The sequence below is a fragment of the Oryza brachyantha genome, chromosome 4, assembly GCF_000231095.2.
Source record: "Oryza brachyantha chromosome 4, ObraRS2, whole genome shotgun sequence".
Lineage (NCBI taxonomy): Eukaryota > Viridiplantae > Streptophyta > Magnoliopsida > Poales > Poaceae > Oryza > Oryza brachyantha.
Window position 1 is genome coordinate 20,874,220 of NC_023166.2, and position 13,585 is coordinate 20,887,804.

Genomic DNA, 13,585 nt, shown 5'->3' on the forward strand with positions numbered 1-13,585 from the left:
GAAAGGCGACACGTGATTAGTTTAATCAGGAAGCTTCGAGAGGCGCACTAAACCGCGAGCATTTCTTCTTCGTCTCCCCAAATTACCTCCTCCCCCTCCTCCTCTTACGTAGGAAACCCAAACCCAAATTCGCTTCCCCCAAATCGCTCTTGCGGCGCCGCGGGTCTTCGTCTCCGTCTTCCTCTCCATCGCCCACGGCGGCAGATTCAGGTATAAATACCGTAGGCGGGTTGAATCGGCTGCTGGTTGTTTCGATCTGGTTCCTGTTTGCATGCTCCCACCGGTTGATCGATCGCGTTCTGAGGGCGAGGGTTGGTTTGGTTTCCGCTTGCGGTTGCAGGTGGTGCGAGGTGCGTCAACCTGAAATCGATGGCGGCAGCGGCGCTTGCGGTGACGGACGAGCTGGCGTTGCCGCTCCGCGCGGTGGGGGATCTGGCGGCCGCCGCGGGGGTCTCGCGGGAGGAGGTGGTCGTCGTCACGCAGTGCGCGTCGCTTGGTGAGCTTATCGGCGTCTTGTTTTTCCCTTTCCTGCTATGATATGGAGCTTTTACATCGAATGTTAACAGTTTTCTTGTTTGAATATTGAACCGTATACTCGGATTAGGATTTTGCGTGTTTGGATTCAATCTAGAATTGTGCCTAACCTGTTACAATCGTTTGTCCTGTGCTGGCTATGATCTGTTCCAACTCCACAAATCGCAACATTTCAATAAATTCATGGTAGTTCCTTCAGAAGCCTGTTTGGAGCTCACCATTGCTATCTAGTTTCTGACGAGTGACGACCCATGTTATTATGCTTCATGTGCTAATTCCCATGTAGATTCATTTCACCACTTAGACCACAGAGAGAGAACTTATGAGATAGAAAAAGGAGTTTCATATACCCACATTAGTTATGAGGAGAAAATATTGGAAAACATCTCCCTGTATCGATTATCTAATTCATCTAGTGGTGATATACAATTGCATTTCTTACCAGTGACTACTATATTCCAAAATTCGGACCCTAAAGTTGATACACTGCTTTGCTTTGTTATATGTTCAGTTTCAATTTATGTTATGCTTCAGTACACATTATCCTTGTATACAGTTTGGTTTGTCATAAGCATGTTTTGAATATTTCATGTTGGCATGGTTCAGGTGGGAAGTTGCCTTTCGATGATGCATCAGTTGGTTCTGTTCTTGCTGTCATTAAGAAAGTGGAAAACTTGGGTGATCAGTTCATAACTGAAATTAACCGGGTTCTTAAAGCTGGAGGCATGGTGCTTGTACAGAGTTCCACGTCTGATCAGGATGTATGTAACTCTATACTGTTTTGTCAATATACTTTATCTTGTAATGTTTAATTTGCACCCCTGATTTTCTGATCTTCTCATCATTAGCCCAATAACCATATTGAACGCAAGCTACTGTTAGGAGGATTTGTTGAAGTGCAAGCTTCTGCGGCAAGCTCACAGGATAGCGAACATTCTGTTACTGTGAGTGATCTAGTGCCACAATGTGTGTTAATGCTTCTGTGCAGTCATACTTTCTAGTGCTAACAGTCACATGCAGATTAAGGCAAAGAAGGCCTCTTGGAGCATGGGTTCTTCCTTCCCCCTCAAGAAAGCTACAAAGGGTCTTCTAAAGATTCAGATTGATGATGATTCTGAACTGATCGATGAAGACAGCCTCTTGACTGAGGACGATTTGAAGAAACCAGAACTTCCAGTTGGTACTGTTCTATAGCATTTCAACTTTGTCCAATATCTATAAAGCAGATTTACTTAATGTGTATTATGTACTAAAGGTTTGCATATGTTTTACCAGTTGGGGATTGTGAGGTGGGAGCCACCAGGAAGGCATGCAAGAACTGTACATGTGGCAGGGCTGAGGCTGAGGAGAAGGTGGAGAAACTAAATCTTACATTGGAACAGATCAACAACCCTCAATCAGCTTGTGGCAATGTGAGTTAAACTGTTTTAAAGTGTTCTTCACCTTTTGTTGTGTTCCTTTGTGCTTATCGGTGCGAATCGTGAAATGATAATTGCAGTGTGGGTTGGGAGATGCATTTCGATGTGGTACTTGCCCGTACAAAGGTCTACCACCATTCAAGCCGGGTGAGAAGGTAATTATCTCCCCTGGCCCTAAATTCTTGATTCTTGGGAGCACCAAGATGTCAGTTGAACTTGTTTTGAAGAGACTAACTCATTGTTCTCTGATTGGCAGATCTCACTGCCTGGCAACTTCCTTGCGGCTGACATGTGATGATACAAGGGAACATCAGCGACAGCAGCAGATAGGATTTGGCTTCTTCAATTTGTTCGTTCGTTAGAATGTTAAAGTTGCTGGTCAAGTATGGGTGTGATTGAGGGAAAAAAGAGGACACACCCGTAGTAGTTCCTGCTAATTATCACACACTTTCTGGTTCCCAGGTTCAGGTGTGAGTGTGAGTCGCCTATGCGTTCTGTTTGAGGATATGTGTAACTTTTATGAGAAAATATTGCAGTATTGTTTACTTGTGAAACTGTCAAACCACACGTCTCTGCTCTCTGTAGATCTTGCAACTTGCAAGATGCAGAAGCGAACTTACATATAAACAGATGATATACAATCAATCGTACAACCCATATCATGGGGTGTTTATTCCAGCAAGGGACCCCTTAACAAATGGCATGTTAAGCGCCAAATACTAGATGGAATACATGGTAAGCGCCAAATACTTTTACAGAAAAAAAAGACAAAATTTGCTATAAGGCATGAAAAAACACTTAATTAGCTGATTAGCTGGTGGACACCATAAGATCACATAAAAATATAAAAATATGGTAATTAGCTGATAGACACTCTGACTATTATTTTATTATTTTTGGAGTCAAAAATTTTAAAAATGACGAGATTGCCCTCAGTGCCACCTATTATACTGACTAAGTCCGATCGAACTAAATCTAGTCGGTCGCGACGTCGCACCACACCCGAGATCTAGCCTATAGGGCGACTTAGCAGGCGGCGACCCAGCCGGCGAGGATGGCGGCGACCCGGCCACCGAGGGCAATCTTGCCATTTTTAAAATTTTTGACTCCAAAATTAATAAAATAATGACCGAAATGTTTCCCAACTAATTATCACATTTTTTTGATACCCTGCAACAAATTTACGATCTTATGGTGTCCACCGGCTGATTACACGTTTTTCGATGTCCCGTAGCAAATTTTGAAAAAAAAAAAAGTTAAAGAGCCCATGAAGCAATTCTTTTTCTTTACTCTTTACAGCTTTTTTTTTTTAGCTTCCCTTCTTTTTTATCGAAGGAACCCTTCGCGGAAAAACACAACCGAAATATTTTCTCCGCCTTCGTCTCTACTCCAGAGTCGTGCGGATTTCCCAACCACCGCCTCGCCCCTCTTAGGCCTCGGCTCCTCCGATCCGAGGCGTCCCCGTCTCCTCCGGTGGATCCGCGTCGCCGCGATGGAGCAGCAGCAGCCGCTGCTCGAGGTTTGCCCGCCGCGTCCTGTTCTTTTTTGCTGGCTGCGTAGAGGTTCCGTGCTGCTCTTGCGCGGATGGATGGCGGTTTTGGGGGGCGCGAATTGGTTCAATGATTGGGAGCATCATGGCGTCTGATTTGTAAAAACCGTAGGCTTGGTCTTGCGAAGTTTTGCACCCATCCTTTTTGGTCTCTGTTGCCAACACGCGAGGGGATTTCTAGCCTAGGATAATAATGGGTCAGGGCCTCACTGTCTCAGGGTGGTTCTTTGGGTAATTGGCACATCCAGATGGATTGTGAGCTTGGGGGTTTATCCTTTCAGGAGCTTGGGTTGTCCTCTATCACTCATTTGATTGGTTTATTTTGTTGAAAAGATATGTCTTTATAAAGCCATATGGGATTCAAATAATGGGTGGCCAAATGCTCTACCAAGTAACTGATCTCTGATAAGCAAGTAAGCAACACTGCTGTAGTGATTTTTAGTATTTCGGTTGGTCTGGATAACGACTTTGGCTTTAGCAACATAGCTTTGTTGTTCAGGCCAAAGATAGCACCAGAAGAGGACCATGATCAACTATGTTGTAATGCAATTCAGATATACAGATATTATCTGTGGTAACCTGACATGATGTATTACAACCATGTTCCTCTGAGAATTACTAGTCTATCTTTTGTTGGTAAATCTTCTGAAACAGGCACTTGCAACTTAAAAAAAGGTTCAGTTTGCCTTCAGAAAGAACATAGAGATACGCAACTATAGTCATTTAATTTTAAATACATTTGAGAAATTAATCAGTTCTTTTACACAAAGTGATCAGTTAATTGTTTTGACACTGAACATCATTTATAACACATGATTGCAATTCTGTTGACTTTCTTTAACTTAAAACGGGTACGCGATGCTGTGATGTCTGCACTATGGTCTCATGGGAAAACTTGCTGGGGAAAAAACTCATACTTCCTCCATTTCAAAATATAGGGTGTATTTTGTTTCGTTAGGACAATGGTTTGACCAAAGGTTACTTTATTAATATATCACTTATGTGCCACAAAAGTATAATCATAAAAAAGTACTTTTGATACGAATATAATAATATCAATTTTGTTTCATAAAAGTTATATCCTAATATAATAATCTTTGTCGAACCCTTGTCTTAACAAAACAAAATACACCCTATATTTTGAAATAGAGGGAGTATAGCATCCACTGCTCCAGCTCAGCAACAAAAATGATATTCTTTAAGTTTCTTGATGGAAGCAATACATAAGTCTTGTGTGACAGTTTTCAGAGAGGAAATGATATGAAATATAATGAGCTGTTTTAAATTGGACTACTATTCTCTGCAGTAGTGCACTAATCGCAATTATCCTTCCATTTAGGTAGAGCAATGTGTAACATCCATACCAGAAGATCATGAGGCTACTTGCTGGGGATGTGGACTCCGTCTTATTTTTGCAAGTTATGCACCTGTTTTTAAGTGTGGCTGGTGTGGAGCAATCACACAAAGTAACCAAACCTCAAGAAAACCTGACAGTATATGCTTCTCTCACTGGAGGAATTTCCGGGATAGGTTCTTTGTGACTGTGCTTATCCTCTTCATGCTCTTCGTCATATGTAAGGTTCCAAATCTCTGTTATCATCTTTAGATAGAACTTTACATCTTGACCTCTCCATGTTTTTTCTTTATTCATGTGATCTGTGCTGCTGTTCTATATGATTATTGCTTTACTTAATCTTGTTGTTTCACAGGTGGTGGGGTTTGGGCGGTATATCCAGTCATTTTCTCGATCAGCACTTTTTGTGGCATCTTTCATTGCATATTAACAGCTCTGCTAGCTGTATTTACCATCATAAGTTATGGCTTGGCCTCTTTTAAATCTGCTGGTGCACCTGCGGACATGCGATGGGGAAGCTATCCCATGGTTGGGAAAAATGATCTGGAGAATTATACCTTCTGTACATACTGTAGTAAACCAAAGCCCCCAAGAGCACATCACTGCCGATCTTGCAAAATGTGCATAGTAGACATGGATCATCATTGCCCATTTGTAAGTTTGACAACTCTAAACTAAGTTCCATTATGTTGTACAGTTTTTTTTTTACTTATTTGACTTGACTTTATTTGTTTCCTTTTTCTGTGCCCACCTGCAGATCGGGAACTGCGTGGGAACTTCAAATCACCGATCTTTTGTAATTTTTCTTATTTCTGTGGTCATTAGTTGTAGTTATGCTGCTGGTATGACCATCTATGCAAGTTATCGTATATGGCCCCCACTAGATTTTGAAGGTCTAGCATCAACTCGTCGTTCAATGGGTTATATGAAGATGCTAATAGAGATTATTGGTACCTTGACAAGCTCTGCATTCTTCTTGTCAGCAAGGGGTCTAATTACGGTATATCTTGCATTTGCTAGTCTATCAGTTAATGCTGGTATAGGTGTGCTGCTGTTCCAGCAACTTAGTTATATATATGAAGGAAATACATACCTTAACCGTTTAAATTCGCCGAACGTCATACATGGTGAGAGAGGCGTGCAAAACCTTATTCGATTTTTTGGGTGCCCCTACTCAGTTTCCAGAGTATTAGCAGGCTACTCGAACGCTGGCAAGTTACAGGACAATTCGAGCTCAAAACTTCTTTAGAGGTACACAATCACAATTCTTCAAGTACTGTTTTTCTTGGAGGCTTCATTTCATATGCTGGTTCATGCATGTCATACGCCGTTTTTTATCAACTCTCTTTTCCGATGGATTATGTAGTTCTTTGCGTAAAATTGTGGTCCTTAATTGAATTATCCTTGCCTCTGAAAAATCCTTTGGCTTTTTCATAATGATGCATCTTGCTGATTTTCAATTAATTGTATTTATGGCCATTTTTCTTTTTTTTTTGAATTAAGGGAACGAATAACCATGCAAGATGCATCATTATGACCAAGCCGGAGGATTTTTCAGAGGCAAGGAAAATTCAGTTAAGGACCACAGTTTTATGCAAACAATTACATAATGATCTAGGTATTACTAATTTGTTATTGCACTTTTCTTTAAATTATGTTTACTTGCTTAGTGCAATGAAAATGATTGTAAGACAGTTATAGATAACATTATTATTTCTTCCACCTGCTTAGTTCCTGCATGCAATTTATACATGATCTTTTTTAAATCATTCTAATCATGAACTAAAGCAGGTTTCATTTACATGTTTTCAGTGATAGAATGTTTAGATTATCATTTGAAGAGGCATTTATGGGAATTGCAGTCATAATGGTTTTGCTGCTAACGTTAAAACAGTGGAAACTATTATCGTTTGAAGTCACTAGCCAATTAGTTTGCATAACTGAAGGTACAGGCGAACATAGACTTACACAATAGTTCACAATCTGGAGGAGGAATTTGTTTTGAAGGAAAACAAAATTACTGTCGGCGTTAGTCTTGAGGTGGAACTTTTCACTCTCATTGATTTAGTGAGGCAATTTCAGCAGATGCTAAAATACAATGTGGTCCAATGTATTCATTACCTACAGAGTACGGACAATCATGAGTTACTGATGGTTGGGGCAATAAATTTCTCTATCTGTAATTGTGAGCATCATCAGTACTTGTTCTGTGTAAAAGATCCAGCTTGATGCTTCGGTGTTGCAGGAGAAATTAACGTGAAGATGAGATCTGGCAAAGATTTTGGATGGGGCTAGAAGGTGTTAAAATATTTGGACCACATCTGTTTGTTGTTGACACATTAACATGTATATAGGAAAAGAAACCCCACGGCTGCCTTTGTACTATTTATTATACACTAAACTCATCTTAAATTGGCCGGTAATCTTATAAACGTGGCATATACTGTTCCATGGCCTCTTGCCATTTTTGGCCTGATTTATGTAAATCATTCATTGATCTCTTGGCATGGCAAATTGTAACGGGGTGCAGCTCACATGTTTAGTGTTGCTGCCCTTGTAACCATTTGACCTCAGTTTTGTTCCTTATGGCCTTTCATGAAATCATCAAAGTTTGGAATTATGGGAGCTCCCTGCGTCAGTTTGTTGAATGGTTCGTCTGACCATACATGCAGAGGTTATCCTGGCCATACAGCAACTGACCAAGCTGCATTGATTTCATCATCTCATAGCAACAGTGTATTATTTTACTGATGATTGCGTTATCTGTGCTGAATGGAGGCTGGCTGACAGTTCTGAGCTAGCAACCCCAATAGAAACGTTATGCCATTTTCTTTGTTTTTCTACCTTTTTTAGGAATATGGAGTATCCAAGATTGCATTGGAGTAAGAGATTTGTTTTCCCTGATTACAAGGACAAGTTTGCTGTGAGCATGGGCCCTCTCGAGTCCTAAATAGATAAGGGTGCATATTGCCCTGCGTTTTAGGGCAAACAAATGTTGGGGAGAGATTTCAATTCTGAGAACCAGCTGCTTGCTAGCTAGATTTCGAGAATCTGGAAAAACTCCTAAGCCTAGCTTCTCCAGCTTTTAGATTCTTAGTTCATGTTTTAAAATCTTTAACTCCAGATTCTCAGAAGCCGTAGACCGTTTGGGACAATTTCTAGCAGAAGCAGCTTTTAGAAAAAGCTGCAGCTAGAAAAAACTCTCCCAAACAAGCCCTTAGTTTTGTGAAATAGTATAAAGAGACACTTAATCCTAGGAATGTACACCTTACATATGAACTTACACCTTACCAGTATGATTACCTTCAAAGACTAGGCTGTCTATATCTTAAATTTGACAAAGTCGACATTGATTCTCTCGCCATCGATCGGGCATCACTTATTACTAAAAGAACAATTAACTGTAATTATGAGCATCCGTGTTAAATTCTATGATTTAAACCTGAGTGATCTATGAGTAATTTAAGTTAGCTTTAGTTCAACTGAATGAATTAAATATCGAAGATAAAACTCAGTCCATTTAATTGAAAAAATATTACTTGTGGATCGATTTGTGCCCATTTCCAGTCCTAAACGGTAGAAATGAAGAAAATGCTGCAATTTGCATGCACATATGGATGTCATTTGAAAAGGATTTATCATGTAAATTCACATTTTTCACATTGAATTGAATGTATCGTGTAATTTCACATTTTCATATTGAAGTGAACGTATCGTGTAATTTCACATTTGATCGGACAGAGATAGATGGATCTCATATGGTCGAACTGCTGAGACAGGACCGCTCCAAACTCACTCATCACGAGAAAGAGGGCAAGACGGCAAAGTTCCTTCACATGCTTTCCTTCTATCGGAAGCAAATTTTATCAATTAATCTAATGTCCTTGCAATGCATCGCATGCCACGTTGTCCCAGCAACAAGCAGGGGCACTCTCTGTCTCTCATCTGATCTCATCTCTCCATGAAATTAAGCATCCATCTCTCTCTTCTTTCTTTCTCTCCAGCCACATGCCATGTACAGAACTACGTCTGTATTCTATATAATCTATTGATCTTAAAATATAACTATTTATAGAGTTGTATACGAGTATTAAAAATAGATAAAAATAATAGCAAGAATGCTATGATTGATTGAGAAGCAAATGTAAATGAAAAACACAGAATATTTATAATTGGTTAAGATAAAAATATATGTGAAAATAGTTTCATTTCAGGATGAATGATGGGCGATATAAATAGCTTCATTTTAGTAGGGAAGATCACATATACATGCTACAGTCTTGCTACGTGGTACTACAGCGATTCCGTACACACTTACGAGGTTAAACAAATCTCACATTGTTTGATTACTTCCGGTGGAATTTTGTGCTCTGGTTGTTTGCATGTGCAGCATACATACATGTATTGTATATTCATAGGAAGAGAGAGACAGACAGAGAGACCTACCAATGAGCAGTTGCAAAGTCAACATGTAAAAATCACACAAAAAAAAGCCGGCCATGCGTGTCCGGCCGGTAGGAGGAGAGACAGCAGAGAGACGGAGCAGTGCGGCGAGGCCGAGGCCAAGGCCAAAGGCAAGGCTGGCTGGCTGGCTGGCTGGCTAGTTGGTTGGCCGGTCGTCGAATCGATCGATCGCCATGTTGCCATGTGCTTCCACCGTTGTGCTGCCGCGGCACTCGCCGGCAGCACGGTGGCAGTATAATACTACTACTCTGGCTTAATAACTGTAATGTGTGCAAACGACAAAGCTTAGGCTAATCCCTCCGGTAACAAATACTAGTACCTGGTCTGTTTTTTAATGCATCATGTTGGGATTAGTTCACTTTATTGCTAAATATTAATCAGTAAGATCGGGTGGCGTTTGGATTGAGATGTTGCCCAGATTTTGGTAGAATTTTTAAGGGTAGAAAGTTCTGGAATAACCAAAATTTAGTAGAGTTGAGTTGCTAATTGTTTGTTTAGTTCATTACATTCTCAAGATTTGGTTATTACACAATTTGAGAATATTGAAATGGCGCCAAAGTGAACAAATCAGTTGTTAACTTTTGGATATAATGTTGGATCGTTTGGTTTATTTTTTAAAAAATAGTGCAAATATCAAAAAAATAGTTATGTTTAGAGTACCTTTAGTGATAAAACAAATCATAACAAAACAATTACACTTGCATATTTTTTAATTAGATGATTTTTTAATTTTTTATTAGATGAATTATTAAATATTATTGTCCAAAAATCAACAATAATGTATATTTAAAACGGAGGTATTTTAATTTTTTTCGGTGGGGATTTTGGTATCGGTGGTAAATTTGAGGAAGCCAGTAACACAGTCTTAGTTCATGAAGGGGAAGGATGTTATTTTCCCTTTTCCTTTGGAATTCCAATCAGGGCCCAGCTAAAGAAGGGGAGCAGGAAGCGGAAATGGAGGGAAAGCAATCTCTCGTTTCAGATCATTTCTTTCATTTCATTTCAATCGTGACGTGCGTGTTGCTGCACAGGAATTGCAGAGGAAGAGGAGGCCCCGCTTGTCTTTACAGCGCAAAGATTCACCAAATGCCACATGCTCCTCCTGTCTGTCTGCTCATCATCCCATCCATCGTGCATCCACCGAAGATGATCTTTTTTATATACGATGGAATTCACTTTGACATTTACTTAAAAAAAAACTACGGCTTGTTGGTCGAACGACTGCAAACTATATAAAAAAGTTTTTTTTCCATCATAAGGAGATACATGACGTAGCAGTTTTAAGTACATAAGATACCAAGAGATACTAAATTTTACATAGAAAACAGTTGTACCTCTTGATACCTCCTAAGGATGGTAAAATTACTTTATAAAAAAAGTTTAAATAAATACAGATAACAAAAAAAACTATTTAAAATACAAACCTAAAGACATACAACATTTTTTAGTCTCATCATTTCGCTTTTGTTTATGTTCATAAGCCAAATTTTAAATCTTTAATTTTAAATTTAGAATTAATTTAGAGATTTTTTATTAGTTTATTTTTCAGACTTTGTTTTCAAATCGATAATAACACAAATATAAAATTTTTATTTATAAATTATTTTTGTTTTGTAAATATACCGTTTGTTTTTAAAAAAATGAAAAGATCTGTGATTATCTACAGTTGGCAAGAAGATGCATTTCTCCGGCAGTTTATAAGCGTACGCGGTTTTAAAAAAGATTAGATTTTTTACACTACAAGGATTCGACTATTTGGCATTCTATTTTACCGTCAATGTTATTAAAATGGTAACAAAGAAAGTGTTGGATTATCAAATTTTGCTTCGAGGAGACCGAGGAGAAGAGAAAGAAACGGAATGAAAGAAAGAATATTTTTTTTGAAATGAACGCCAAATAATAATGCCTCCGATCCATCGCTCGCTGCCCTCCACTCAGATCCAACAGAAATCAGCTTTTGTACCGCGAATTCGCCGCTCCTCCTCCTCCTCCTCCCTACGAACCAAGCTGGGCCCGATCCGTTCGTTCATCCAGCCTCTTCGCCTTTTCCTTCCTGTTTCCCGCGTCCTTTCCTCAGTTTGTGCTTGCTGCTGCCGCCGTTCGCCGCTGCTTTTTAATGGTCTTTTTTGCTACTGCCAAGCTGTTGCCGCCGTGCTCTTGCCGCGCTTGCCGGATCGACTAACCCCCTGCAGGTAATTCGTCATTAAGAGCAGGTAATTAATTGACTGCACTTAGGTTTGGTTGCCTTTTAAATCTGCCTGGAATAATCATCACATGGCCTGGCACCAGAGAGATTCAGAGCTAGCAATTCAGTACGTGCTCATTGTTGTAGTTGTAGTAGTAGTAGCTTTACACTCGTGTGGCTGCACATTCTTTTCTTCTTTTGTTGCAACAGCAGTGTGCATCATCCACATCTTTCTGCAACCCCAATGATATCCCCTTCATGCTTGGTTTAATCATACGCCAAAAGCTGGTATTCACTGTGTCTGTGTAGCAGCTAAGTGCTCATACGCTCATGATGGCGACTGCATGCGACAAGCAGCTAAGCTTAGCTAAGCCAAAGCCGTGAAAAAGAAGGTTTTTTTTTCATAAATCGTAGGACGCAGGTAGTACTTGCCATGTCACTGCAAGAATTCGTGAGCTGCAGTATCGATCAGATTAACCTCATAGTGAGAGAGAACGATCAGGTTTAAACAGTGACCTCGCCAAAGTGATTCTTTTTTTCATTTTTGCACCTCCCAAACAGGGCTTGTCCATTTCTCTGACAGTACACATGTGGTCCAGATCCTCTTTAATGTGTTAGTGCGTACAAAAGCCCTTGCATCAACTCGATCAGGGACAGGATTAGCCTGGCAGTTGCCTCTAATTGGCTCAATTAGTTTTATCAGGGATGTACAATGAATTTGTATATGCAGCGAACACATGGCCATGACGTGATGGCGACAGCATAAGCAATGGAAGATGGATTAGAAAAACTCAATGGTAACTAGCTGCAGCTGCTGCTAGCACATGGAAGGGACGATGCTAGCTAGCTACATGCCCTGCACTAATCTGCACGACAAGCCGTCGTTAAACAAATTTCTTTGCACAACTGGAGGCGAGAGTTTTCTCGACTTCTCTTTTGGAAGAATGTGTGTATGGTATTCGGTTAATTAATCCTTCATTCCTCTCTGCTCGATGGATCGCCAGCTCGTGGTTACTGGCGGGTGTATACTGTATTATATGCAGATAGATAGATAGAGTAGCTGATTTGTTTCAGTCCCAGACTAGCTATGAGTACTCACCAATTGGTAACTACTGTAGCTGATCACTGAGCTCTTGCAACGGCCAGTTGGTACTGCACACTCGCACAGACTGATCGATGATGGTCTGAAGATGATTCATTTGTTTGTCTCTGCCGGAGACATCTTCTGACTCATCGATGGAGCATGGAATTGAAGGAAAAGAAAGAGAGCGAGTGAGTGAAAAAAAAACAATCATCGTCGATGCGGAGGAGCAATGTGCGGCAGGCATGGGATGCCAATTCTCGTGTGCAGATAACAAGATTTGGCCGATGTCGCCAGCGCCAAGGCCATATGTATCACCTTTGCGTCGTGTGGAAGATAAGCAGCAAGCATGTGTGAAGTGTCCTGGACGACTCCACCACTCCGGCTGCAGCAGCAGCAGTGACAGCAGCAAGCAATGCAACGCAACGCAACATATATCCGTAATCTCATTCATCGATCCATCGATCGATCTACCTGTCACCGAAAAAATTCATGGCGATCGATCAATCGATCGATCGAGCTAGGTGAGAGTGAAAGGGCAGGAGGCCGGCTGGGTATAGCTAGCCCCTGGATGCATGCAGCTTTGTCTCTGTTCGATCGAATCGTCGTAGGCAGCTAAGAGACACTCGTTCGTAGCTAGCTTAGCCTGCTTTGTCTATCGATGAGCTGGAGCTGCATGAGATGAAAAACGTAAGCAGTTTTGCCGGTGAGCGTCCGTGCGTGTGCGTCCTCGCCTATGCTCTCGTCTCGTAGCCACTGATCGCTCGTGCACGACGGACGCGTGCACGTAACAGCGCCAAACCAACCAACCACCAACCAATCTCGCTCGCCGCAGGTGGCCGGAAGCCGCACCGATCGCGCGCGATTCTCACCGGAAAAGTGGGAGCTAACCACCAAAGCCTGTGTGATTTTTTTAGCTTGCCTACTGTGGTATCTACTTATAGTATTTTATCACTAGTATTATCATCGGTACAAGAATAATGATAATTAATTTATAGTT

The 13,585-nt window shown here is 40.7% G+C and overlaps 2 protein-coding genes across 6 annotated transcripts; both read left to right on the top strand.

Annotated features, from left to right (window-relative positions):
• Positions 1 to 13: 13 nt before the first annotated feature.
• LOC102702559 (anamorsin homolog 1) lies at positions 14 to 2,514 on the top strand. The gene is made up of 8 exons (XM_006653807.3): positions 14 to 210; positions 341 to 496; positions 1,141 to 1,295; positions 1,383 to 1,478; positions 1,555 to 1,714; positions 1,810 to 1,946; positions 2,033 to 2,107; positions 2,209 to 2,514. The coding sequence occupies exons 2-8, from the start codon at positions 370 to 372 to the stop codon at positions 2,245 to 2,247; spliced, it is 789 nt and encodes a 262-aa protein (XP_006653870.1). The 5' UTR covers positions 14 to 210; positions 341 to 369; the 3' UTR covers positions 2,248 to 2,514.
• Positions 2,515 to 3,310: 796 nt separating this feature from the next.
• LOC102715850 (protein S-acyltransferase 11) lies at positions 3,311 to 7,499 on the top strand. 5 transcript variants are annotated; one of them, XR_423457.3, is made up of 6 exons: positions 3,311 to 3,471; positions 4,841 to 5,075; positions 5,211 to 5,509; positions 5,613 to 6,106; positions 6,359 to 6,473; positions 7,101 to 7,499. XR_423457.3 is itself a non-coding variant. In XM_006652956.3 (5 exons), exons 1-4 carry the CDS (start codon positions 3,445 to 3,447, stop codon positions 6,102 to 6,104), a joined length of 1,053 nt encoding a protein of 350 aa, XP_006653019.2. In that variant the 5' UTR covers positions 3,311 to 3,444; the 3' UTR covers positions 6,105 to 6,106; positions 7,101 to 7,499. The 5 variants fall into 5 exon arrangements, 2 of the variants coding, with proteins under 2 accessions (XP_006653019.2, XP_006653018.2); XR_001550194.2 differs by having other exon boundaries at positions 6,668 to 7,497; XR_005811684.1 differs by having other exon boundaries at positions 6,359 to 6,429; positions 6,668 to 7,497.
• Positions 7,500 to 13,585: the final 6,086 nt, after the last annotated feature.